Genomic DNA, 26,725 nt, shown 5'->3' on the forward strand with positions numbered 1-26,725 from the left:
GAAAAAAACAGGTTTTTTTCCGAGCTTCAAAATTTCCGGAAATTTTACATCTCTAAGTGACTAGTAGCCACTCAGTGCATCTGTCTAACCCCCCAGCTGCCTAGGCCTGTGGCCATCACCACATCCTCTGGCAGCGAATTCCATGTTTTTATCCCTCTCTGGGTAAAGCAGTATTTTTCTTTATACGCGTGTTGAGTAATTCTCAGGTTACATTCCACGTATGTACAGCTGAACATGGGATTTAAATCCTACCTTTGTCCAGGTACTGGTCCCTGGTTTCATTTGTAAAGTGAGCACACCTGGACTCTTTTTGCAGATGCAGTGAATGTGTGTATGCCATACCTTTTATGTGCATACCTCTAATTTGGGAATGGGGCTAGTTACTTTCTGTGTTGAGAAGTTGGTCTGATACCATTCGATCTCTATCTGATTCCTAACTAGGGCTACGGTCACACGGAACATTAGCCACGCTAGAGAGACGGAAGATAGGTGGATTTTCCGGGCACGATCTCACCGCCACATCTGGGAAGCGGCGAGCTCCCGTGGCTCACCTGAGGCTTCCCGCCAAAGATGCGGGGTAAAAAACTAGTACCTCCGAGGTACTAGTTTCCGGTAACCGCGGGGCAAGGGCGGGCGTCTGATCGCGTTTCCAATGGCATCCGGCGCCTGCCTATGTCCTCTTGCAAAAAAGTTTTTTTCCCCAAAGTCTCCATGGATGCGCACAGGCACCCAATGAAGCATGCGCATACTTTGGTGTACAGAAAAAAACAAACCCGTTTGCCGCACCGCACTACTTCTTTGCCGCGCCACAGGATTGTCCTGTGATCGGCACCTCCCCCCTACCCACGGGACCTCCATGGGACGTCTCATTGCGCAACTGCGCGTTATTTTGCCCCAGGGCGAACAGCCACGCCTGGGCACCTGGAGATCTCCTGCTATGACAATTGATCTCCAGGCAACAGAGTGCAGTTCCCCCGGAGAAAATGGCTGCTTTGGAGGGTGGACTCCGTGGCATGATTCCCTGCGGAGGTTTCTCTCCTCCCAAAACCCCGCCCTCCCTGGGCTCCAACCCCCAAATCTTCAAGTGTTTCCCAACCTCGCCCTGGCAGCCCTGTTCCCAACTCTGCAGCCTGTCCTCTGGGATTCTCCCAGGGAAATAGTTCATTAAATGAGTATAGCTCCCCCCTGGGAGTCTGTCAGTATTTTGTCGCATGACGCAGAGAGAGTGACTTGCCTTAAAGGCACCTGGTGTGTTCATAGCTGAGGTAAGATTGGAACTCAGGTGCTTCTCAACTCGGGGCCGCAGTGGCTCAGAGGTTAAGGCGCTGAGCTGCAGACTGGGAGGTCGGTAGTTCGGCAGTTCGAGACTCGTCGGATGTTACTAATTTCCCGTTATCTTCTTCCTTCACTTCAGTATTTGCACTGTTTATTTGAAAATAAAATAGTCCACAGTTGGCCTTCAAAAAAGGGGTGTGGACTTTTGTGAGGGACGGCTCCCTTCAAATACACATTTCTGAATCTAGTCCGATCGTTTCAGAGGGCGGCCGGATCGGTCTGCGGCGGAACCATTGAGGCTGAGTCCAGGAATCACCTTAGAGACCCTTCAGGGTGTCTGGAAAAGGGAGGTTGGACTCTCACAAGCTCATACCCTGAGTCTCTTGTGGGTCTCTAAAACGTTACTGGACTCAATTTCGTTGTTTCCTTAACTGAAAATTGTTTTCTCATTCAGGACCAGCAGAGGGCGCCTCTGCTTTGGCGCAAGCCGTTTTTAGGGCTTTTTCTGGCCCAGGGAGTTGAACAGGATTTCCCACATTCATTCTGTAAGCAGATGATAACTTAAGAAAGAAGGTAACATTTAGCGAAGGAGCAGTAAAGTCATACCTGACTGTGACTTTGGCTCCCCTGATAGGGTTGCCAACCTCCAGGCAGCACCTGGAGATCTTCTGCTATTACGGCAGATATTAAATACTGGGTTCCGTGGATGGCTTAGTGACCAGCTCACGCTTTATTAGTGACTCAGCCAGAACAATGCAATGACCCAGGGCAACAGCCTTTTTTAAATAGCATGCAAACACCACCCACTCCCCAAAGAACTACTAACAATAGGCCATTGTCAGACCAATAACGTCCTCACTGGCCACCTCCAGAGTCCTGGTAGGCTATTGTCCTAGAGCTCCAAGCTTAGCCCGTCTCTGCTAAAAACAGTCCTGGAATGTTCCAGTCCCAATACATAGCAACAGAGATCAGTTCCCCTGGAGGAAATGGCAGCTTTGGAGGGGGACTCTATGGCACTGTACCCTGCTGAGCTCCCTCCCCAAACCCCGCCCTCTCCAGGCTCCACCCCCAAAATCTCCAGGTATTTCCCAACGCGGAGCTTGGCAGCCTTCGTACCCATTAGCATGACCGAGTTGGGGGGGGGGGTGCAGTCACAGAAGGCTGCAGATTGATGGGGAAGGAAGGGAAGTTGCCTCTCTATAGCACGGAGGCAGCTGGCCTTTTTCCCCCCGACAAGAGCTACTTCTGTGTAATGAGAAATATCCTGCGTCCCCCTACCCATGCGCGCGTGCACACACACACTACCCAGTTCTGTTCTGTCCTAGAAACAGAACGTGGACTAGGAAGAGCACCAGAAATGAAGCTGTCAGCTAAGCAAGACAGAGAAAAATCTTATGACATATGGTCATTTTATGATCTTTCACAGGGTCTTCTAGGGCAGGGGTGTCAAACATGCGGCCCGGGGGCCAGATCGGGCCCCCGGAAGGCTTCCATCAGGCCCGCAGTGGAACTGGCCATCTCCTGCTTCCAGTTCTGCTGCTGCTGCTGCATCGTAGCTTGCTTTGCCAGACTCTCTGAATCACTCAGCCATTTCATGTTTTAACCTGGGTCCTAGACTCACAGCCCGGAGCATGAGATTTCTGTGGCGAATGTCAGTAAATCAAAAGTGGCTTTGCAGCTTACAGGGCTAATGTTTTAAGCATATTTTTTATTTTAAGTAAAAAAAATCTTTTGTGTTTGTGTCCTTTATAAAGTTTATATCTCTGCTACCTGGCATTGCATTTTATGACACCCATGGCTCCACCCAACAATGGAACTCCAGCTGACAGAGATCAGCTCCCCTGGAGAAAAGGGCTGCTTTAAAGGGTGGTCTCTGTGGCATTGGGCCATGCTGAGGCCCCTCCCCACGACTCCCTTTGCACTGCTTGGGATTCAAGCCACACTTCCAATGTAGGAGGACCCACATGTTTTACTCAGCTGTTCTCAGAGTCTTGGGTATTTTTTTTCAGCCGTTTCAGTGACTGTGGTAGTCGTACTTTCTCCCCTCCCCCTGAGAAAGTCCCACATTGACCAGTGCCTAAACCAGTCATTCCCAAATGGTGTCTTGTGAGAAATATAGAGAGAGCCAATTTGGCGTAGTGGTTAAGTGCGCGGACTCTAATCTGGGACAACCAGGTTTGATTCTCCCCTCCTACACATGCAGTCAACCTTGAGTCAGTCATAAGTTCTGTCAGAGCTGTTCTCTCACAAGCAGTTGTCGAAAGTGGTCTCTCAGGGTGCCTGTTGTGCGGAGGGGAAGGGAAAAGAGTTTGTAAGCCGCTCTGGAACTCCAAGTGAAGGGCGGGGTATAAATCCAATCTCTTCTTCTTCTTCTCAAATAAAGATGCATCTGAGCCCAAAGGACCTATGTGCAAATTATCTTCTTAGATTGGTGGAGAACAATTCTGTCAGTGCCTACTAGCCACGGTGACTAAAGGGAACCTTCACATTCAGATGCAGCCAACCTCTGAATCCCAAAGCCAGGAGGCAGCATCCGGGGAAGGCCTCGACCTCTATGCCCTGTTGTTGGCTGTCCTGAGTAACTGGTTGGCCACTGTGTGAGACAGGGTGCTGGACTGGACAGACTACTGGGTCAGGTCCAGCAGGGCTCTTCTTCTTACGCTGACCACTCTGATCAAACAGTGATTCTCTCCTCCTGCCTTCTTTCCTTCTAGTCACTACACGTTGAACTTCTGAGATTCCACACTGAGTGGGATCAGATCCTTCCACCAATTACCCGACTTCAGAGGAGGCACATCTAGAACAGTGACTTGCTTAGGAACACCGGGAGAAGCTTCTCTGGGGTGGGCAATTCTAGCAGCATCTTCTGCTGGGGACTTTCTAGACAAAGCTTCCCATCTTCTGGTTAATCTGTTGTCCTGGGGAAACAGTTGAGAGGTCTGTTTTGAGTAGGCCTGTCTTTGTGATACTCTTCCATATTTCGCTGCATCTTTGCGGGAAATTGTGTTGAATTATGAGATTGACTTCAGCTTTTCTGTGTTTCCCAGAAAAGGAGCAATCGATAAACCGAGCTGATGTTATCCAAGAAGATGTTCAGCCTACAGGTATCTCTAAATGCTCACTTGGAGGGGTGTGCTTGTGTAAATAATGTTGTCCTCGCTCTGAACAGTCTGTGAATAATGTTGCCCTCGCTCTGAACAGTCTGATCCTAAGCAGGCTTACTCACAAGTAAGTGGGATGGATCCAACCCTTGTCATTTCACCACAAAGTTTGAGGCCATCCTCCGAGCTACTTAAGTTGGAGGAAACCTCCTTGGAGGATGGTTGGACCTGCTCCACTCTGTTTAGGATCCCACCCAAAATACACTTCAGTTCATTTTTTAAATGTGCGACTAAAGGGTTTCCTTTAAAGACGGGCTGTTTCCAATGAGATATTTTGCATGTAGATGATGGATATCCCAGTACACAGGTCATGGATCAAAAACAAAAGGCACTTGCAGGTATTTTTAATTTTTTTCATCTTATGACCATGTGTGTTTTAAGGAGAAACAGGGCAAAATAAGTCATGTAGGAGCCACTGCCTCTTGTCCCACAACATCGATACTTTCTACTCAGGTGTTCCTATTTAGTGTTGTAAGAACTGGCCCTCTTTTTCCTCTTGAATGGAATTTGAAATATTTTGCATTTTATTGGTATGTTTCAGGCAACAGTCCAGTTTGAATTAATAACACTGAAGTAATGTTATCTGGCACATACCGACAGAAGGATTTGCGGTAGGCCAGCTGTCTTAAAAGAAATATTTTTTTGCAAACAGTCCCTATATAGAAATTTTTTACAGGAGGTATTGATTTTCTTCTGCCAGTTTGGTGTCGTGGTTAAGTGCGCGGACTCTAATCTGGGAGAACCGGGTTTGATTCCCCACTCCTCCACTTGCACCTGGCTTGGATGACCTTGGGAAAGCCATAGTTCTGATAAGAGCTGTCCTTGGAAAAGAGCAGTTTCTGTCAAGAGCTCTCTCAGCCCCACCTACCTCCCAGGGTGTCTGTTGTGGGGAGGGGGAGGGAGAGGTATTGTAAGCCACTCTGAGACACCTTTGGGTAGTGAAAGGCGGGGTAGAAACCCAGTCTCCTCCTCCTCCTCTTCCTCCTCTTCTTCCTCTTCTTCTTCTTCTTGTGTCGTACAAAGTTAATCTTGTTTGTTTGTTCATTAACTGGTCTCTGGTGCTTTTCATTAATCTCCCCAGAAAATCCTCATATAAGCCCAGTTTTCTGGAAATCAGGCATACCCCGTGGTTATGTTCACTAGGTTTCTTTCTCTCTCCTCTCATGCCTCCTGTCGCTAAGTTTATGCAGGAGCCTCACGGAGTAAGGTTTTTAAAGAGCGACTGCTGTAAACAATTGCTAATCTGACGCGTGGGCATTCTGTCGATTCTCTCTAGGGTCAAGAGCCAGTTTTTCACACTACCATTTCCCCCATAGCCAAGGGGGTGGAATAGGGAACACCGAGCTCCATTTTAAGAAGGAGATCATCCATTATTCTAACCCGACGGGGCAAACGGCTGTGGTTGTGGGGTATGATCCTCCTGCCTCTGCCCATGTCGAAAGCATGCTGAGCTTCTCTGTAGATGCCAAGAGGCCCCTCCCTTACTCTGCTGTCTTGCACCCGGGTAGCTGCTGCTGGGTAAAGCAGGAGGACAGTGGCTCATAAGGCTGTTGGGAAGAAAGTCCCCGGGGAGTGCAGAAGGCTCTGTAGCAAGGTGAATGGGAGGGCCACAGTGCTGTGGAACACTAACCCCGTGCTAGAAAAGAGCAAGAGTCCAGGAGCACCTTAAAGGCTAACAAAATCTGTAAGGGCTGCGGTGGCTCGAGTGGTCAAGATGCTGAACTGGAGACCAGAAGGCCGGTAGTTCGGCAGTTTCAAGACCCGAGTGTGCCACAGGACGGAGTGAGCTCCCGTCCCTGGCCCAAGCTCCTGCCAACCTAGCAGTTCGAAAGCAAGACATTGCAAGTAGATAAATCGGTACCGCTTCGGTGGGAAGGTGACAGCGTTCCGTGCACGTCAGTATCTAGTCATGCCGGCCACGTGACCACGGAGAAGTCTTCGGGCAGCGCTGGCTCTTCGGCTTGGAAACGGAGATGAGCACCGCATCCCTCGAGTCGGACTTGACTGGCTTTCGAGCAAGGGAAACCTTTAACTATGGGCTTCCGTGGGTCGCTGCTCACTCCTCCAGTTCTGAAGAAGGGAGCCCTGACTCGTGAAAGCTCCTCCCCTGCCACAAATTTTGTTAGTCTTCAAGGTGCCACTGGATTCTTGCTCTTTTCTACTTCTGCAGACAGACTAACACGGCTGCCCATCTCGCTCTAACCCAGTGATGAGAGTGATAGTCGTTTCTATGGGGTGTCTCTGTACACTGCCCCTCCCACGTCCAGACTTGACAGAATTACTCCCCTGGTTCCGAAGTCTGAACCGAAAAACCCACATCCCCCCTACTTCCGAATCAGTGCTCGTCAGACTGTTCAACATCTGACTTCTGGGATTCGTGCTGAAAATGTATGAGAAAACGATCGGTGCAGTTTGTGCGCTTCCTGATAACGCCAAAGAAATTATGATGTGGATCCCATGGTAAATTTTTGCTAATGCTTAAAGGAGGCTACTATTGGCCGGGATCTCCTCTTCCAGCCACAGACCTCTGGTTCTCCCCTTGCGTTGTTCCTGGGAGTCCTCTGAACCGTGGGAGCAGAGTTTTGGGTGCCATTTTGGGCTGCAGGGGGAGGGGGAAGTCCTGTTGATGGAGAGGCCTTTGCTGAGATTTACCAGGGACTCCGAGCCAAAGTCATCATTCAAACATTCCAATGCCCTTTTAAAATCTGCGTTTTATTTGTGTGGTTTTTTTTGTACCCTAGGACTAAAAGTATGGTCTGATCCATTTGGAAGAAAGTAAAGGCCTCAGTGGGTGGTGTCTTGAAGATGGCTGCCCTTTCCTTATTCCACTAATAGTGCACCACGTTCTTCTAATCCACGAAGATAATGCAGAACATATTCGGCGAGTCGGGTTTGTTTTGCAGTGTCTGCTTATCTAATGTGGGTCCCCCCCCCCCCACCACTCCAGCGGTAGAGGAGCAAACGGCATTGAATGTTTTCTTCAAAGCAGACGGAATCCGTTTTCACTGAAGAAAGGGAAGAGGTTTCGCTTTTAGAAACCAGAGACAGTCAGAGTAAATTATGCAACCGGTGTTTCTATAAATGTGTGCGGACCAGCCGGACGTCTGCAAAGGAGAAAAGTGTTGCTTCTCTGTGTGTATAAATGATGTTTTCATTCAAACCGGATGTGTTCTCCGATTAATCTGTCTCATAAATAAAAACGGAACAGATCATATTAATACGCATTTGGCTCTGATGTGAAGTTGGTGTACTCGAAAGCCACTCTTACTGGATTTTTGGGTGTTTGCTTCGAAGTGAATATACTGCGGCTAAATTCTTTGAGATGGGGCCTGCTTATGGCAGGAGATGCAGGTCTGAATTCCCTGGGGAGGAAAAAACTAAATTTTAATTCTCTTCACTGCCTCCGAATGTTGGGCGAAAGCAAAGGGCACTGTTTTGTGTCGATGAGGGGAATGTTTAATCTGTCCATTTTAATTTTGTAATGAGAGAACGGGCAGAATGATTCACTCTGATCTGTGGGCGTACTGTTCGAAAACAAAGTTTTGAAACGGTGGTCTTAGCTCATATTTAGCAGTCAAATCTTTTGTATGATTTCGTTACAGCCGTGTCTTTCCCCCCCTGAAATCTTCATGGTGTGGTTTGTATAGGAAACTTGGTGAGCTGCTTTTAAACAAATAACCAAAAGGTTGAAACCTTACTGTGTCATATTAATATAGTTCATATACTAAGGTATATAAGTACCATCCCCTAGGTATGTATATATGTAACCAAAATTGATGGATTTTGATGCACGGTTTTTAATATTTACAATTGGATTAAAGTTTTTGTGATTTGATATCATTTCTGCTTTTTTGTCATCGATGCTGATATTTTCATGGACAAGGTTTTTCTTCCCTTTCCCAGTCTTTTTGGTTACCTGGTTATTCTGGGTTGAAATATCCCCTCCACCACCACCAGTGTTCCCTCTAAGCTGAGTTAATGTGAGCTAGCTCAATTTTTTAGCCTCCGGCTCACACATTTTTGTCTTAGCTCAGGAAGGAGTGCTCCAGACCAAACTAACTTATGCAGCAGCCAAATCGCTTGCTGACAACTGTAATGCCGGTAGCTCACAAAGTAGAGTTTTTGCTCACAAGACTCCACGGCTTAGAGGGGGCATTGCCCCCCTTTGTTCATTTAAGCCAGGAGTCCCCAACATGGTGCCCGCAGGTGGCATGGCTCCAGCTGATGCCTTTTCTGGCTCCTGCCAAGTGTTTTTAGGAAGCAGGCGAGGCCGGGGGTGGGGCTTTTGCTCACCAAGGCTTCTGATTGGCTGTGCAGATTTCTTTAAAATGTTGCTTTGGCAGCAGCTGCCCCCACAGCACTGTCAGCAAGCTGCCAATGTTTTCTTTTATTCTTTCTGTGTGCGCTTGCTTGCTTTCACTTTCACATGTAGAACTGTTGATGTGCATAATTGCTTAGCCTGCCGAAACGTCTATATCCCTCAAGGCCACAGGTGGTTGCCGCTGCTTGTTAGTTGCCGGAGGCTCTCACGAAACACCTTGAGAAAGAGATAACATATGCTGCCTAGAAGCGTTTGCTCCCAGGCTCCCCCCTCAATCTGAACAGTAATTTTGTCCATGCACCTATAGCTTCAAATAAAGTAAAACCTTTCTACAAGTGTGTACTTCGTTGATGCTGTGGGAAGTCTGACACGCACAAGGATCTGCCCTGTATGGCTGAAGTGAAGCCGTGGCGGTCATTTTGTGGCCGGCTCTGCCTCCTGCAGCAGCCATTTTGTGGCAGCCATTTTGTTGCTGCACCCACCGTGCCATGTCAGAATTTCAAATGTGCCTGTCGTCTCAAAAAGCTTGGAGACCCCTGGTTCAAGCCATTTTAAAACTCCCGTAGCCTTGGAACTGAAGGCAACAGCTAGCTTACTTTTGTAATATCGGAGCCACTCTCGTCTGTGGACTGTGTCACGGGCTGGGCTTGGGCTGAGAGGCAGAAGTCGAGTCTGGTCCGAGGTTGCTGCCGGGAGAGTCTGAGCGAGAGCCGAATCGGGAGTCCCAAGGAGGGGTCGTCCGGAGCAGGGGTCAAGGAGCCGGGAGTCCGAGCCAGAGTGGGGGTCCGAGGACAGGAGCCGAAGGTGGATGTGAGACACTTACGGAGGAGACGCGTTGCTTCCACGAGATCCCAATCCTGAGTTGGAGTTATATAGGCCTCTGGCTGGGCTTCCCGTAGTGGCGGCGCCGCTCCTGCTCATACTCAGGACTTGGCGCTCGCCTTCCCTGCCAGCGTGCATCTTGACGGCGGGGGGCTGAGTCTGCGGAGCCGCTCCCTTAGCTGAACCACCTGCAGAGGTGAGTCAGGTGGGCTCCCCGATTGCCTCTGTGCCTCCTCAGCTGCTGCAGGTGTTGAGGTTACAGGCGCTGGCGGCGGCAAGCTGACAACTCCTGAGGAGTCAGAGGGGCTGGCTTCTGGTTCTGACAATGCCAGCCCCTCTGGCTGCGATGCCAACGCAGGAGGGGACTCAGTGCCGTCGTCATTACCGATGACAGACTGCAGCTTAGAGGCCATAAGTGTGTGTTGCTGCCACGCAAGTTATCTCTAAGAAGTACAAGCTTTGTAATAAAGTTTGTGCTATCTTATCGGGTGGGAGGTTTGGGGGCAGGGCCATGGGGGCTATGATATTGCATGTGCTGTTGAGTCAGCTTTGGGGAAAATCCAGAACTGACATTGGGGTAGCTCTAGGAATCAGCGAAAACTATATGGTAAGACAGCGCTCCATCAGATTGCGAAATTTTGCTCCTTGGTTGTAAAAGCTCAATCAGTGCCCTGGTTGTCACTCGGGTTAGGACTGTTTGATTTTAACTTTTACTGTTCCCAAGTCATCTTAGTTTATTTCTTTTTACCGTGTTTTATTGCAGTGTAATCTTAAGTCTGGTTTTAGCGACCAAAATGATTGTACAAAGTTATTTCTTAGTACCTAGTTGCACTTTGGAAATTTTACTATTAGGCCATTGTAATTTATTTTTATTTCTATGGTTTTATATTGCTGGCTAAGCGCCGTAACAATAAAATTCATTCATTCATTCATATATGGTAAGACCATAGAGTTTCTGACAGCTCCTAGAGCTCCCCTCCATCATTTCCAGTCTTTCCCAAAAGGGATGTAACGGCACACGTCACATCACCATTTTTAAACGTTTTTCTCAGTGGTGGGCTACAGGATCCAGGGGGGCAGGGGATTTCCTACCCCAGCTGGGAGACTGGCAAGCCTATAGTAAGGGCTTTGCTTCCATGACTGTATGTGCTGTGACATAACATGGGGGTGGATCCAACGATCGTCTAAGGAGTCTTCCTCCAATAAAAAGCCACTTAAGTTGGAGGAAGTCTTCTTAAGCTGGAAGAAGGTTTCAAATGTTGCTCAGCGGAGTGGTAGGATGGGGAGGGGATAGGATCTACCCCTCCATGTATAAATATGAATGGTGGAAGCACAGAAATCAGGGTTTGGGGAGAGGGTGTTGACGGGTGGGCCAGGCCCATATTGGGTTTTGCAAAGGAAGTTGGCTTCCAGGGGAGGCGCAGGCACAGAATTTGAAATGAGACCAGGTCCAGTAACCGCTGGTGAACTGAAGAAACAACTGCTGCACAGTTATCTGTCCCGGGAACAAGATAATCCGGACACATTTATCAGCAAAAGTCACTCAATAGTTTAGACATTTTCTTCTCTTTTTTTTTAACCGAGAAAGGACCCCGTTTGGCTTGTGTTTGTTTTTAAACTCCGAATCGCTTAGGGGAAGCGTCCTCCCAGTGCCCTCTGGCAATGATTAACTGCCATTTTTCCCAGAACTGTGTACAGTCAGTCTGACATCAATTAGGCCGCTACGCAGGCCGACGTAAACGAGGCGCGTGGCCTCGGCCGGGCCCACACCAGAGTGCAATAACATGTTTTGCTAATGGGAGGTCAACCGGGATTGGGAAACGGGGCCTTTCCAGGGTCCTTAGGGAGTAGCAGGTGGCGCGTGTGGGCGGGGGAGAGGTAACAGGCTAAATTAGCGGGCGGAACCAAAGATGTAGGCGCCGGTCGTAAAAATGGGTACAGAATTCAGGCTCTGCATGCACACCCTTGGCTTTCTGTCCGTTTTTGGTAAGTCAGTCATTTTGGCGTTGCACAAATGAGGGACGCCGGCCTCCAGGTGGGGCCTGGGGATCCCCCAGAATGACGGCTCCTCTCCAGACCTACAGAGACCGGTTCTCCCGGAGAAAAGGGATGCTTTGGAGGGGGGACTCCCTGGCCTTGTGCCCCACTGGGCTCGCTGTCCTCCCCAAGCTCCACTCCCAAATCTCCAGGAGTTCCCCAACCTGGATCTGGTATCCGTACCCCCACATGGATGCCAGATCCAGGTTGGGGAACTCCTGGAGATTTGGGGGTGGAGCCTGGGGAGGACAGGGACAAGCTCTATGGTGGAAGCCAAACTTACCGTAGAGTTTTTGCCCAAATACCAGAGCGTCACCCTGGCATCCTGGACATGATGATGTCACTTCAGGGTGATATGGGCAGTGAGATGGACACATCGCCATGTGTCAGATGGACCTCCCTGGTGCTCCCGCCAAGTCACACACACACACCCCTGCATCCCCTGCCAGCTGCAGCCCTAGGGGTCCCTAACCTTGCTAAACCTTTGTGTGCTCGTGGAATTTTCAAAACAGATAATGGTTGCTGCAGTAAAATGGCTGCCACGGGGTGGGAGGAGAGACCAGTCATCAAATGCCACCATGAGGGTTTGGTCCAATCACAAAAGGTTGGGAGATCCCCTGAAACGTTAGGAGATTCTGAGTTTAGCAGCCTTCGAAGATGGATGCAACTCTTTCCAAAACGAGTGCTTCTTGATGTGATGCCCCTGGGGTCCAATGCTCCCTCTGAGCCGTGGAGTCTTGTGAGCAAAAATTCTACTTTGTGAGCTCCTGGCATTAAAGCTGTGAGCGAGCGATTTGCATAAATTAGTATGCCCTGGAGCCCCCCTTCCTGAGCTCAGACAAAAAATGTGTGAGCCAGAGGCTAAAAAACTGAGCTAGCTCACACTCAGCTTAGAAGGAACACTGCTGGGGGTCTACTGAAGGACTTCCTGCTCCAATGAGGTGGAAGAAAGCCATGTTGGGCACTTTGGGCCGGAAGGGAGTGGGCCCCGCCACATTGAGGACCTCTATCTTAGGTCCTTTCTAACCGTCCAAACATCACTAGTGAGGGGTCAACTAGCCAGGCTTTGTGTACTGTTGTTACTACAACCGGTGACCCCGTACGGATGCTGTTTCTTCTTGCAATATTTGTATGTTGCCAGAATGGTTCTCCGAGAAGTTTGCTCCTCAGCCCGGTGGCCCTAAAATCCGAACAAGTTTCAGTGTGAGTCCACTGCTAAAATTGCACTGGCTTCTTCCTACCACACCAGGAGTTTGCGGTTTCCCCCTTTCTAGCTAGTGACTCATTTGGTTTTCGATGGTGGGGAGATGTGTGTTTAACCTCCTGGCCACCTTCCCTCCTTGCCCACACCGACAAACCGCACTCACCGGGCTGGGAGTAGAGCCCGTTTGCTGGGTGTCGTGTCTCCGCCTGCGCATACAAATAGGTGACTTCCGTTTTCCAATGCGTGGGAGGACATTTTACTCTTGTGGCTTCGTAGAAGACTTCTGTAGCCCTTGAAGGATCGGAAGGCCAAAGGTTTCAGTCGCTTCCTTTGCCAACCCCCAATGCCAGTAAAGCTAACAAAGGTGCTCCAGTGCATATTTGAAGCACCCGTAGGAGCTCTTTTCCTTATCATGGACAATTCTTCATGCATACAAAGAAGAAGCCCGAAGATGCAAAACTTCCTGTTTCCAGTGCTCACAAAGTAGGGTCGCTGGGTTCCAGGTGGTAGAAGCCAAAAACGAGAGATCACAGGAGGAAGTGGAATTCCAAAAACAGCATCCGTGACAAAAAAATAACGAAGAGTCAATGAAGATAAGCTGCAAAAACGTTTACTGTAGTAATTTCTGTGGAGAATTTTCTTCTGTGTGAGCGATAATAGAAGAAAATTCTCCACAGAAATGACTACAGTCAACGTTTCTGCAACTTATCTTTATTGGCTCTTCGTTATTTCTGTCACGGATGTTGTTTTTGGGGCTCCAGGTGGCAGCTGGAGGTCTCCTGGGATCACAGCCAATCTCCAGGCGACACCGATCAGGCCGCTTTAGGAGGCACACTCAGTGGCGTTGTGCCCCATTCGAGTCTCTCCCCTCCTCAGGCACCCAACCCCCAAACCTCCAGCTATTTCCCAACCTGGCGCTGGCAACCCTACCCCACTGCCTGGAGTAAAGAGAGAATGTGAATTAAAAACATTTTTATTTCACGTTATTTTCTCCAAAGTTTTTACACTGATTGATTGTGGATATGGATTCCGTCTGGCAGAATGTACCTCCCTCTGCAGCACGTCTCAGGAACTGAGAGCCAGTTTGGCGTGGTGGTTCAGTGCGTGGACTCTAATCTGGGAGAACCGGGTTTGATTCCCCACTCCTCCACTTGCACCTGGCTGGATGACCTTGGGCAAGCCATAGTTCTGATAAGAGCTGTCCTTGAAAAAGAGCAGTTTCTGTCAAGAGCTCTCTCAGCCCCACCCACCTCACAGGGTGTCTGTTGTGGGGAGGGGAAGGGAAAGGAGTTTGTAAGCCACTCCTTAAAACTCCCTCGGGTAGTGAAGGACGAGGTATAAATCCAATCTCTTCTACTTCTTCTTCTCATCTGCCTCGCTGGCACATTTGTTGTTCTGCCTTCCTTCCAGGCTAGGATTTGTGAGTCTCCTCCCCACCTCCGCTTATCTTCACCACAACCCTGCGAGGAAGGCTAGGCTGAGAAGAAGTTCTGTAATGAATCAGCAGACCAAAGTTGTTGATAAACTTTTAAATGGGGGGGGGCAGTCCTGTTTCCCTCCAATAAGGTTTTATGATTTGGCCTGAAGTTTCAGGGATTTAGCCTTTTCAAGGTCTTCAGAAGAAATCTCAGAGGTAGAGGCTGGGATTGTGAAAGTAATTGAGCCAATTTCTTTTTCTTTTCTTTTTTATCCCCCTGAGGGGAATTTTTAATTGATTTTTTACAGACTACAAACTACAACCGAAAATATGGGAAGGGGAACTACATCTAGGAGAAAGAAAAAAGACCCACTACTAACTAAAAACCCAAGAGTAGGAGATCATTACATCAGCTTAACTCAATGTTATTTTTTTTTAAAAGCTAATAAAACAACGAACATAGTTGGTTATGCTAAGTTAATTATCTTTTAACTATACTTTTAACTGCTTAGAGATTGTATGCACTTTTGGGGGCAGCTGCCCCCTTCTCAGAAAGTGAGTCCTCGTCCGAAGACCCCAAGCCTAACTCGCCATCAGATTTGCTTTTTTCTTCTTCCTTCTCATCCTCAGCTGGTTCTCTGAGCTGTGTTCACAGAAAATCACGTGCCGTCAATCTTTTCTTTTTTGTCGTGCAGTTTGAAAATGACACCTTCTGGGATTAACCATCTGTAACCATCTGTAACTAATGCCATTTGTTTGTAAAAATAGGATTAGTTCTTTATAGTTCTTTCTCTTCTGTCTAATATCAAATGGAATGTCTTTTAAAATCTTGATGTTGTTGTCCCCAATTTTCAAGGGAGTTCCCGTGGTTGCTTTCAGAATAGAATCTCTCACATGTCTCTTCGAGAATCTGACTACCATTTCCCAAGGCAGATTATTTTTCTTGATGTATGAGGAATAGGACCTATAGACCACATCCGTCTCACTGTAAAGATATTACGCTGACAAATCTGTCAATGGGGCTATTGCTTCACTCAGCCGTTGCTTTAGATTCTCTCCTTTAATTTCCAGGACCCTTTGAAACTGTAGGACCAAATTGGCTTTCTCCATTTGCAGCTGCAAAAGTTTAGACTCTTCCATGGCTTGCTTCATTTCCAGTTTTTGTAACTTTTTCTTAACTGTTTTAATATTGGCGTCCATTTCCTTCACTTTCTCTCCCATTTGCTCTGTTGCTTTTAAGGCTCCGTTGCTTTTGGTCCAGGCTTTGACCAATTATTGACAGTTGTTGCTTGATATTAGTCATCTCATCCAGCAGAGGGTGCAATGAATCTGCCAACATTTTTGAAAGCTCAATGGTCTCTTCTGTTCAAGGACTACCCACTAGTTTTGCTTTCAAAAGTTTTTCTTTCTCCGGTTTCTTCCCCGCCATCTTTTTGGATTTGTTTACTTATTGAAAAGTTGCTAAAGTCTCTGATTTTCACCCAAATGCTTATCCGCACTCTGGTAAGTCTCTGAAAACAGTTTCAAACACTTATTTTTCCATTCCCACCTTTATTCCGTGTTTTCGTTTATGCATTTGGGAGGGGCCCCTCCCCCGCTCACTTCCCGTCACTCTTTAAGGGGAGCAGCTTTCTTTTAAATCTTCATGTTCACTTCAACCCAACTCACGGTTTGTTGTTGGCCAACCGGCCTCGCTCCGCATCGGTTTCTTTCCACCCAATCTCCAACGCTTGTCCCAGTCAGCAGCACTCGTACCATACGGTCACTCAGCGGCAGGACCTTCGGGGCGGAGGAGCGCCTCAATTCTCTGGCATCGCGCCATTGAAGAGGTCGCCCCTCAAAAGCCCCCTGGCTAGGAGCCTTTTACCAAGGCTCCGGGGAGGTCGCGACCCATCGCACCCCCTCCAACACGCTGGTGTGCAATTTGCATTCCCGGGACATCCGGGAGATGCGTCTGCCTACGTGTCGCCATAAACCAGAAGTCGAGCCAATTTCTGATTGGCTCAAAAGCTTTTGCTATTCATCCCACGGCCATATGGTTGCCAGCCTTCAGGTGGTGGCTGGAGATCTCCTGGGGCTACAGCTGGCCTCCAGGCAACAGAGATCAGTTCACCTGGAGGAAATGGCCACTTTGGTAGGTGGACTCTAAGGCATTCTACCCTGTTAAAAGCCCCTCCCCTCCCCAAACCCTGCCCTCCTCAAGCTCCATCCCCCAAATCTCCAGGCATTTCCCAACTCGGAGCTGGCAGCCCTACACCACCAATACCACCACTACCCCATTTTCACCACCAGGCACAGCACGGCTTTTCCTTAACCCACAATCAATCAATCAACCTTTATTGGCATAACATACAGAGCATACGACTCAATTTGCAAAGAACACTGAACGTCTTCTTAAAACGTCATACAAAAATTTTGCAAGTTTCAATTATTACATGGTTCTGGATTGTCAAGAAAAAGTAAGTCTTACTTTTATCAGGTTTCCCTGAATACTTTCTCAACCAAGGCTCAATGAATATAAAGCGCAAGTCTGAATAAAAAGTACATGAGAGAAACACGTGTTCTGGAGTTTCAATCTCCCGCTTAGTGCAAGAGCACAATCTGTTGTCAAATGGGATTTTTTTGGAATTTCCGTATAATACTGCTGATAGCAACACATTAAACCTGGCTAACATATATGTTCTGCGTTGCCCCGGGATCGTTAAACAAGTTAGGTATTCAGCCCTATGCCCAAAAGCTAAAAGCCACAAATTGAGGGGTTTAAAACGGCTTTGTGGGAGAAAGTGCTGTCCTTGGTTCCGGTGAAACCAAATGTTACCCCTAAGTCTCTAGTTTTAGCCCCACCTTCAGTATCGAACCCCTTGTCCGGATTCCAGACCCCCATCAGTGAGGTCCATTCTGATGGTTTTGACTGTCCCCCTCACTACTGTGCAACCAAAGTGTGCTGCCTCGGATGCATCGTTGTCAGATCAGGCGTGCCCAAAATCATTGTCTCCTGGCCCGTCTCAGCAAATCAGGCCACATTCCAAGCCACCTGCTCAGAAACACCAAAAGTCGAAGCACAGGGATAAAGCCACTGTTGCTGGTAAACCGTTGGAACAACCTGACCGTCCCAAAATGCCTCAAACTGCTGTTGCTTTGGCAGCAGCTGCTCCCATAGCACACCGTAGCAACATCTACATTGTGTGGCTGAAATTAAGCTGTGGCAGTCATTTTGCGACCGGCTCCGCCTCCTGCGGCAGCCATTTTCTGGCAGCCATTTTGTTGCTGAGCCCACCGCGCTGTGTCAAAATTCCAAATGTGTCCGCGGGCTCGAAAAGGTTGGGGACCCCTGCTTTAGATAAACTCAACAGTCCACTTTGCTGATACAAATCGCCGACAGCTGTGTATGACGTTTCCCCCAAAGCAACATTTTTTTTAAAAAAACCTCTGCACTGCCAATCAAATCTCCAGTACTCAATCAGAAACTTTGCTGGGCAAAAGCCCTACCTTGGCGGGCGCCAGAAAATGTGTCAGCGGGTTCCATGACAACCTCAAGCATCATGTTAGGGACCCCTGGTCTAACACCTGGGGAAATAAAGGGGGCTGCCCCCTGTACACATGGAGGGTGCTGGTAAGGGACTGCTGGGGATCTTTCAGTCTCCTCCTTTTTCCAAAGCGCAATGCCAGTAAAACTAACAAAAAGAGAGCTGCAGCCAAACTGGAGTGCTGGATTTGTTTCCGTGCGCAATCAGGTTTATTTGCTTAGGTCTTATTTTATTTGCTTTCTGATGATTCAGATAGGAGTATTGAGGCCCTTTCCAAGTGAATTCACATGTTCTGTATATTTGGGGCTTCAGGCCTTGCCAGATCCAGAGAGGCTTTTGGCTGCCCCGTCGTATTTTTCTATCCAGGGGATTTTACAAACTTTGAAGAGGAACGGAAGGAATGTCTCTCCAAAGCCAGGAGATTTTCCTAAGCGACTTCTCTCCCCGTCTCGTCCCCGTTGTTGTACAAGGGCCAAGGAATTTTTAAAGGCCGCTGTTGAGCAATCGGGAAGAAATTGTTTTCATTCATTGCGTTACCATTGTGAAGTTCTCCCGAATGTCTCCTGTAACATAAAGCTGTGGATCTTCGAGGGGGGGGGGGGTTAATAAGAATATGTAGGGTACTTTCTGCATGCAGAATAGAAAACTTCAGAATTTCCCCGGTTCCCTTGGCCAAAGATATGGCCTGCCATACACATACACATGTGTGACCCTGATACTAGGGATGCCAGCCTCCAGGTGGGACCTGGGGATCCCCTGAAATTACAGCTCATCTCCAGGCTACGGAAATCAGCTGCCCTGGAGAAAATGGATGCTTTGGAGGGTGGACTCTATGGCACTGTATCCCACTGAGATCCCGTTCCTCTCAGGTTTCACCCCCAAGTCTCCAGGAGTTTCCCAATCTGGATCCGCCAACCCCACCCTCGTCAGTGGCTGGGGAAACCTGGCAACCCTACCTGAGCCAGCTAACATTAATTTCGTGAAACAAGAACTAACGGAAGTTCTGTTGCTCTCCCCGGGTCATAGGCCACAGTGGCAGTTTGGTGTAGTGGTTAAGTGCACGGACTCTAATCTGGGAGAACTGGGTTTGACCCCCCCCCCAGTCGTCCACATGCAGCTGCTGGCGTGACCTTGGGTCAGTCACAAGTTCTCTCTGAGCCGTTCTCTCAAGGGCAGTTCTTAAGAGAGCTCTCTCAGCCCCGCCTACCTCACAGGGTGTCCGTTGTGGGGAGGGGAAGGGAAAGGAGATTGTAAACCGCTCTGAGACTCTGAGTGAAGGGCGAGGTATAAATCCTTCTCTTCTTCTTCTCTATATGCAGGGCTCTTTTTGTAGAAAAAGCCCAGCAGGAACTCATTAGCATAATAAGCCACACCCAACAGCAGGAACTCATTAGCACATTAGGCCACACACCCATGTTACCAGAAGTGTGGTTATCCAGCCACACCCACCTTTTGCTTGTTATTCTGTTTACCTTGTTTGTTGTCAAAACCCAGGGCCTTTTTTTGTAGCAGGAACTCCTTTGCATGTTAGGCCACACACCCCTAATGTAGCCAATCCTAATGAGTTCCTGCTGTTGGGTGTGGCCTATTATGCTAATGAGTTCCTGCTGGGCGTGGCCAACTTGGGAGCCAGCCGGAACTCCGTTCCTGTGCGTTCCTGCCCAAAAATAGCCCTATCTATATGTTTGCTTGAAAGTAATCCCTGTTGAGTTCACTTTCTGAGTAAACACACATTGGCCCAAGCTGACTAAGTAGCTTTCACTGGATGAGGACCAGGGACATTTAAGTTAGCTCAGAGCCAGGATTTCTATTATTATTCATCAGAGTTTCCAAAGTTATCTGCATCATTTCAGCCATAGTTTCGATGCATTCCTAATGACTCACTGACCCTCACACTAATTTTATTTGACGAGGAACTTCCTCTTTGAGGGCAGTGAAGGTGTGGGTCTCTTCGGAAATGTTGAAGTAATCGAAGCAATGTGTGCCTTCTTTTGAGTGTTGTGCAGCTTCAGGGCCTTTCTAGATGGCTGGAAGTCATCCGGAATGTTTTTAAAAGGATGAAAAGAGTTAAGCAACGTAGCAGAAGGATTCTCAGAACGCCTAAAAAACACGCATGCTTCTGCGGCTCTCTTTCGCCATATTTCAGAGAGGAACAGAACGTCTCAAGAGGAGCTATTTACAGGCCTCATTTGTGAGGAAAGACTATTGGGAACTTGGGATACTTTATAAATATTTATAAACAGGGCTTTTTTTCTGGGGGCATGTGCTGGAATGGAGTTCCGGAACCCCTTTGACAAAATTCTTTTAGAAATGTCTGAAAGTTCATGAGTTATCAGTATACAGATTGAAAACTTCCTTTCCCTCTTGAGTAGGCTTGCCATTCCCCCGCTGGGGGTGGGGGGTTGCCTGCTTTCAAGGCCCTCGATCTGCAGGCCCGAATCTGGCTGGCAGAGGGACCCTGCCCCCAAAGTGCCGCGTTCGCACCAACGTGCCCGGCGCAATGACATCACCTGGAGCACGTACATCACATACAGCACGTTGTGGGAGGACGCTGTGTCTTTCTTTTCTTTTCTTTTTGGCCCCCCAGAGGGGATTTTTTATTGCTTTTTAATTAGACTACAAACTACAAAGAAATAAGGGAAGGGAACTACAATGAAGGAGAAAGTAAAGATAACCACTACTGACTAAAAACCCAAGAGAAGGAGATCATTAAAACAGCTTAAGTACAAAATCATTCCTTAAATCGCTGATATCTTTTGAACTTAGACATGCTAAAATATCTTTTAACACTTAGATTTAACTGTTAGAGAGAAACCCCAGAGCATCCCATTATTAAAAACCATATTTTCAAAAGCACAATTCAGAGTTCTTCAGCCTTCGTTTTTTCTTTTCTTGTCTTTTCCTCAGTTTATATGGACTTTTAGGGGCGGCCGCCCCTTTTTCAGAAAGAGAGTCCTCTCCAGAAGACCCCGAGTCCAGCTCGTCACTGGACTTACTGTCCTTCTCCTCTTTATCCACCTCCTCTGGCTCACCCAACTGGATTCTCAAAAAGTCCCATGCTTTGGAAACAGAGTCAATCTTTTCTTTTTTATCCTGAAGTTTGAAGGTTATGCCCTCTGGATATAACCACCGGTAGCTAATGGCATTTGTTTGAAGAAAAAGAATTAAATCTTTATATTTCTTTCTCCTTTGTCTTATTTCAAATGGGATGTCTTTCAGAATCCTGATGGTACTGTCCCCAATTTTCAAGGGTGTCCCCGCCGTTGTTCTCAGGATAGAATCCCTCACGTGCCTCTTCGAGAATCTCATAACTATTTCCCCAGGCAGATTATTCTTCTTTATGTATACGGAATAGGACCTGTAGGCCACATCCATTTTGCTCATGAGATCTGTCACTGGGGCTAATGCATCGCTCATCACTTGCTTCAGATTCTCTCCTTTGAATTCTGGGACACCTTGGAATCGAAGGACCAAGTTTGTCTTCTCCATTTGTAGCTGTAAAAGTTGTTATTCTGTAGAAATTTGCTTCTTTTCCAACCTTTGCACCTTTTTCTTCACCTTTTGGGTAGTGGCATCAACTTCTTTCACTTTCTCAGCTGTTTGCTCTGTGATTTTAAGAGTCTCATTCAATTGAAGCTGCTGAGTAGTGATGCTTTGGTTCATCATTGACAACTGTTCCTTGAGATTAGTCATCCGGTCCAGCAGGGGGCACAGGGGTTCTGCCAACATTTTATCCAACTTGGTGGTTGCTTCCGGACGAGCGCTCCCATCTACTTTCGCTTTTAAAAAATTTTCTTTCTCAGTCCTCTTCCCCGCCATCTTTATGGATTGTTTATTTTCCGAAGATTTGCTAAAGTCTCTGAATATACGCTCATCCGTGCCCTGGTAAGTCTCTCTCAACAGATTTCAGCGTTTTTGCTTCTGCTCCCCCCTCAGGTCTCCCTCCCCCACTCGCTTTCTTTCTTAGTCCTTGGGGTGGGAGCTTTCCTTTTAAAATGTAAATTATGCTCTAATCCGACTCACAGTTCATAGTCGGTCTTGCGACCTCGCTGTAGCTCCGTTTAAACCGCTCGATCTCCAGCGCTTGTCCCAGTCAGCATCACTAGTTCCATACGGACACACAGCAGGAGGACCGTCAGGACAGAGAAGCGCCTCGATTCCCCAGCATCGCGCTGGCGAAGAGGCCACCTCCCAAAAGTCCCATGGCTAGGAGCCTTTCAACCAGGCTCCGAGGGGGGGGTAGCGAGACATCGCCCCCCCCCTCCTTTCTGCTGGTGCACAGATTTCATCCCCGGGAGGTCCAGGAGATGAGTCTGCTCAGCATGTCACCATAAACCCGAAGCCAGGACTCTGTATCTTTCGAGGAAAAACTCTATGGTTTTCCCTCAAATGATAGAGGCCCCACCCACAAGGTGCCCTGTGTGATGATGTCACTTCCGGGTGAAGAACTCCTGGATGAGGAGAAGGACCCCCCCCCCACCCCATGGCAGCAGCCAGGTAAGACCTTGCAACCCTGCTCTTGAGAGTTCCGGCACAGTGCCAGTTTGGTGTAGCAATTCAGTGTGCAGACTCTAACCTGGGAGAACCGGGTTTGATTCCCCACTCCTCCACTTGCACCTGCTGGATAACCTTGGGCAAGCCATAGTTCTGGCACAGCTGTTCTCTCACGAGCAGTTCTTGAAAGAGCTCTCTCAGCCCCACCGACCTCACAGGGTGTCTGTTGTGGGGAGGGGGAGGGAAAGGAGTTTGTAAGCCACTCTGAGACTCCCTTGGGTAGTGAAGGGCGGGGTATAAATCCAATCTCTTCTTCGAAAAGAAAGAAAGAAAAAGCCCTGTTTATAAATATATACATTGGGCAAGGAACATAGGATTGCCCTCCATCCCCCGCCAGAGGCCAGGGGGGACCTGGCAACCATAGTTGCCAGCTCTGTGTGGGGAAATACCTGAAGATTTACCGGGGGGGGGGGGGGTGGGCTGGGGAGGTCAGGGTTTGGAGAGACCTCAGCGGGGTACAACGCCATAGAGTCCCCCCCTCCAAAGCAGCCATTTTCTCCGGGAGAACTGATCTCTGTCGCCTGGTGATCAGTTGTAATAGCAGGTCTCCAGGCCCCACCTGGAGGTTGGCAACCCTAGAGGAAGAGCCAGCAGGCATTTGTACAGGCAGTGCTGATCTCTAAATCAGCATCACGCCGCGCCCCAGATATAGAGCATGTATTCGTACCTCCCTCAAAGTCTGCTTCTTGCTACCTGTTATCAGTGACGGGGCTGCGGCTTTGTAGCAGAGCATCTGCCTTGCATGAGGAAGGCCGCTGGTTCTCTCCCAGGGATCTCCAGGTAAAAGGATCAGGGAAATGGTGACCTGAAAGATCTTGCCCTGAGATCCTAGAGAGCTGCCGCCCGCCAGTGCCGACATTGATAGACTCAGTAGACTGCAGATCCGTGTGATCGGTGGAATACGAAACTCTGGTTTCTGTCTGCTACCAACAATTAGGGTTGCCATCTCTGGGTCAGTGCATTCCTGGAGATTCTGGCAGAGGAAGGGCAGGTTTTGGGAGAGAAGGGAGGGGCCTTAGCCTAATATGCAAAGGAGTTCCTGCTACGAAAAGAGCCCTTGGACTCCACCCTCCATAGCCGTTTTCTCCAGGGGAACTGATTTCTGTCATCCGGAGGACATCCGTGATTCCGAGAGATCTCCAGACCCACCTGAAGGCCGGCAGCCATCACCTGCACGCCAGCTGTCAAGCGTCTTCTCACAGATCCCACCCAAACTGTGCCCAGTGATCAAAAGTCACTTGTGCTCATCAAAGAAACCTCTACCCTTAGTTAACTAGGCTTAGAGCAAAAGTCATCTTTTTGTTTGGCACAAAACTACAACATCCCTATCTCAATTTCGTAGTACGGACAAATTGGTTCCCCCAGTATATGACCCTTACGTCGCTATTTGCAGGGTTGCTAGACAAGCAAACGTGCTTAGGTGTGTAAAGAGTGATGCTGGCCTGCACGGGGTCATCATGTCCCATGTAGCGCCCATGGGGGGCATCAGCAGAGACGGATCTTCCCCGCCTTCCCCTGGCAGCCACCTGGGAGTGCCCAAAGGACGATACCTGTTGGCAGAGTAATTAACACAGCCAGGGGTCATTTCATAGAAAAAGAAGTGCAGGAGTTCATTAGCATAACTCATTAGCATGACTTATTTGCATATGCCACACCCCCTGACATCACCGGAAGTGTGTCAGAAGGCAACACCCACCGCTCAGGCTCCACGGGACTGTTTTGGTTTGCTAGCTACTGGGGGGGGGGGGGCTTCAGACCTGTCCTTGCAGAGGAGGGAGAGCTTGTACCTGAATAAAACCTGATCTTAAAGGTGCCACTGGACTGTTTTGAACCGGGGGGCCGGAGGGAGCTCTACAACTTACCTGGCTGCTTCTTGGTCTGGCTGAGGGCTGCTGGGAGCAGGGGGTGGGGCTTGTTGCATGTGCCCGCCCCCTGGGCTCTTTACTGCCGGAGCTCCACTCCTTTGCACTCCTGCAGGAAATGACCCCACACAGCAACAGTGCAGAACCTGATTAAAGAGTAGATGAAGGTTTGTTTAGGAATGAACATACTTGATAGGAAAGAGGAGGGATAGAGATAGGTTCCTAACTACATCTTTAGCTGAGGGAGGGAGTAGACTGAATGTAGGACTTTGGAGAAGGAGGAAATTGCTCTAAGGCTGTGGTCACATGCGCCAGTTGAAGCGGAGGGGAAGCGAGGCTATTTCCTCCAGAGGAATTTGACACGCAGTTGCGAGATCTCACCTCCCTTTGTAGCTGTGGGTGCAGCCCGTCACTGTGTGATCAGACGCAACTGCGGGTGAGTTGCGGTTTTTTTTGGCTGTTTCTTTCCCATGGGCATGATGCGCATACTGCGAGGGGGGGGGATGGCACTGAGGTGGGATGGCATGATCAGACCATCCTGACAGCATGAGAGCGTGCTTGTGCGATCAGACAGGGGAGAGTCCATCCGTGGCCCATCAGAACCAGGGCTCTTTTGGTAGAAAAAGCCCAGCAGGAACTCATTAGCATAATAGGCCACACCCAACAGCAGAAATTAATTTGCTTATTAGGACACACCCCTGACAGCACAGCTCATTAGCACATTAAGCGACACGCCCCATGTTACCAGAAGTGTGGTCATCCAGCCACACCACCTTTTGCTTCTTATTCTGTTTACCTTGTTTGTGGTCAAAACACAGGGCCTTTTTTTGTAGCAGGAACTCCTTTGCATGTTAGGCCACACACCCCTAATGTAGCCAATCCTAATGAGTTTCTGCTGTTGGGTGTGGCCTATTATGCTAATGAGTTCCTGCTGGGCGTGGCCAACTCAGGAGCCAGCCGGAACTCCGTTCCTGTGCGTTCCTGCCCAAAAACAGCCCTGATCAGAACCTATTAGAGCCGGACTTTCCCCGGTGTCTTTTAACGCCTTTTCCGTGGCAGAGCAGCACAGGTTGCCAATGACTGCGGGATGCTTCCCAAATGTTGCTGTTGGATCGCTCCCTTTAGATCCATCAGGCATTCGCACCTATGTCGGATCTAAAGGTCCGTGTGATCGGCGGGGAGGAAGCCACTTACCCTCCCTCTTCTCCTGCCTCCTCCTGGCTGAATGAGGGCTGGAAGCAGGGCGGCTGGAAGCAGGGGGTGGGGCTTCGTCATGTGCCCCGCCCCCTGCACCTCACCCGGGGGAACTGTGTTCCCCCACGTTCCCCCCCGAAATGACCTCTGGTGTGATCGCAGCCTGAGAGTAGCAATCTGGAGACAGACAAGGACCGGCACTTAGCAGAAGAGAAGATGCTGTCCCCTCAGTATCCTATTTCATTGGGCGAGTTTGCATTTGACATTCGCTTCACATTTTCTCCACTGGGAGGGAAAAGTGCAGCTCAAAACCACATTCATGTACCTTGGGGCCAATGCTGTACTGACTGCAAAGTCACCCCTGAATGACCATAAAACGGCCATAAATCTATGCAGAAGGTACCATAAAATCCGAGGATCAAAGGAAGTGAAAGCAGCATGGAGTGCGGAGGGGAATTTCTGTTCCAACGTGGGTTTCGTAAAACAACGGAGGGAGAAGCCGGTGCAGAATCAGAACCAAGACTTCTTGCCGTCCCTTTCAGGGTCTCCTCCTCTTCTTTGTACACCAGACATTGCATTTTCCAACAGTACTGAGGCTTGGGGACCCTCGTGGATTAAAAACAGGGCCCTCTGCAGTCCCCACTGGAGCACTTGTCCATCTGGCAATCCCGTGTGTTTCTATTTTCGTTAATGACTAACAGGATAATAAATCAGGGAAAGGATTTGCCTATTTTCATCAGTTGATGTTTGCTTTCCTTCCAGCTTGGCCAACATACATTATGAGTAACGGGGAGGTTACATTTTGGGAAACCTGAGGGAAAATCCTGTTTAAAAGCAGACATGCAGCCTGAAAATCTGTACATTTTCAAAGAAGAGTTCATGGATGAAGATTTGCTGCATTCGTATACCATCTGTTAGGTACGCGACTCAACACAGCCAGTGAACAGTGAATCAGCTTTATTAACGAAGTCAGAAGAAATCAGAAGGAGACAAAAACATAGAGCAACAGGCTCTCTTTTAAACAGTCCGGGCTTAGGTAGCCATGCCCACAAGTTAGCTAACAACATAATATAATAATATAATATAATATAATAATAATAATAATAATAATATAATACTTTATTGTCATTGTACACAGTACAACGAAATTAAAAGTGCAATCATTTCAGTGATCCACAACCACACACACACACACATACACTCACACAACCATTCACAACCATCCCATAACTCCCTTAAGGTTCACATTGCAACTAAACCACCAATTCCACCCAAATTCCAACTTCATGCAGCATTTAAAGCAATAATAGCTCTCGAATAAAAACTGTTTTTTAATCTGTTTGTCCTTGTT

General features: G+C 48.5%; 1 protein-coding gene across 1 annotated transcript in view; it reads left to right on the top strand.

Annotated features, from left to right (window-relative positions):
• SMIM20 (small integral membrane protein 20) overlaps window positions 1-8,271 on the top strand; it is an 11,090-nt gene extending 2,819 nt beyond the window's left edge. Inside the window, exons 2-3 of the mRNA XM_015425024.1 lie at window positions 4,323-4,379; window positions 7,178-8,271. Of these exons, the coding sequence (XP_015280510.1) occupies window positions 4,323-4,379; window positions 7,178-7,215 (95 nt within the window). The 3' untranslated portion in view covers window positions 7,216-8,271. The remainder of the gene's footprint in view (window positions 1-4,322; window positions 4,380-7,177) is intronic.
• Window positions 8,272-26,725: the final 18,454 nt, after the last annotated feature.

The sequence above is a fragment of the Gekko japonicus genome, unplaced genomic scaffold (genome assembly GCF_001447785.1).
Source record: "Gekko japonicus isolate JY-2015 unplaced genomic scaffold, Gekko_japonicus_V1.1 scaffold2343, whole genome shotgun sequence".
NCBI lineage: Eukaryota > Metazoa > Chordata > Lepidosauria > Squamata > Gekkonidae > Gekko > Gekko japonicus.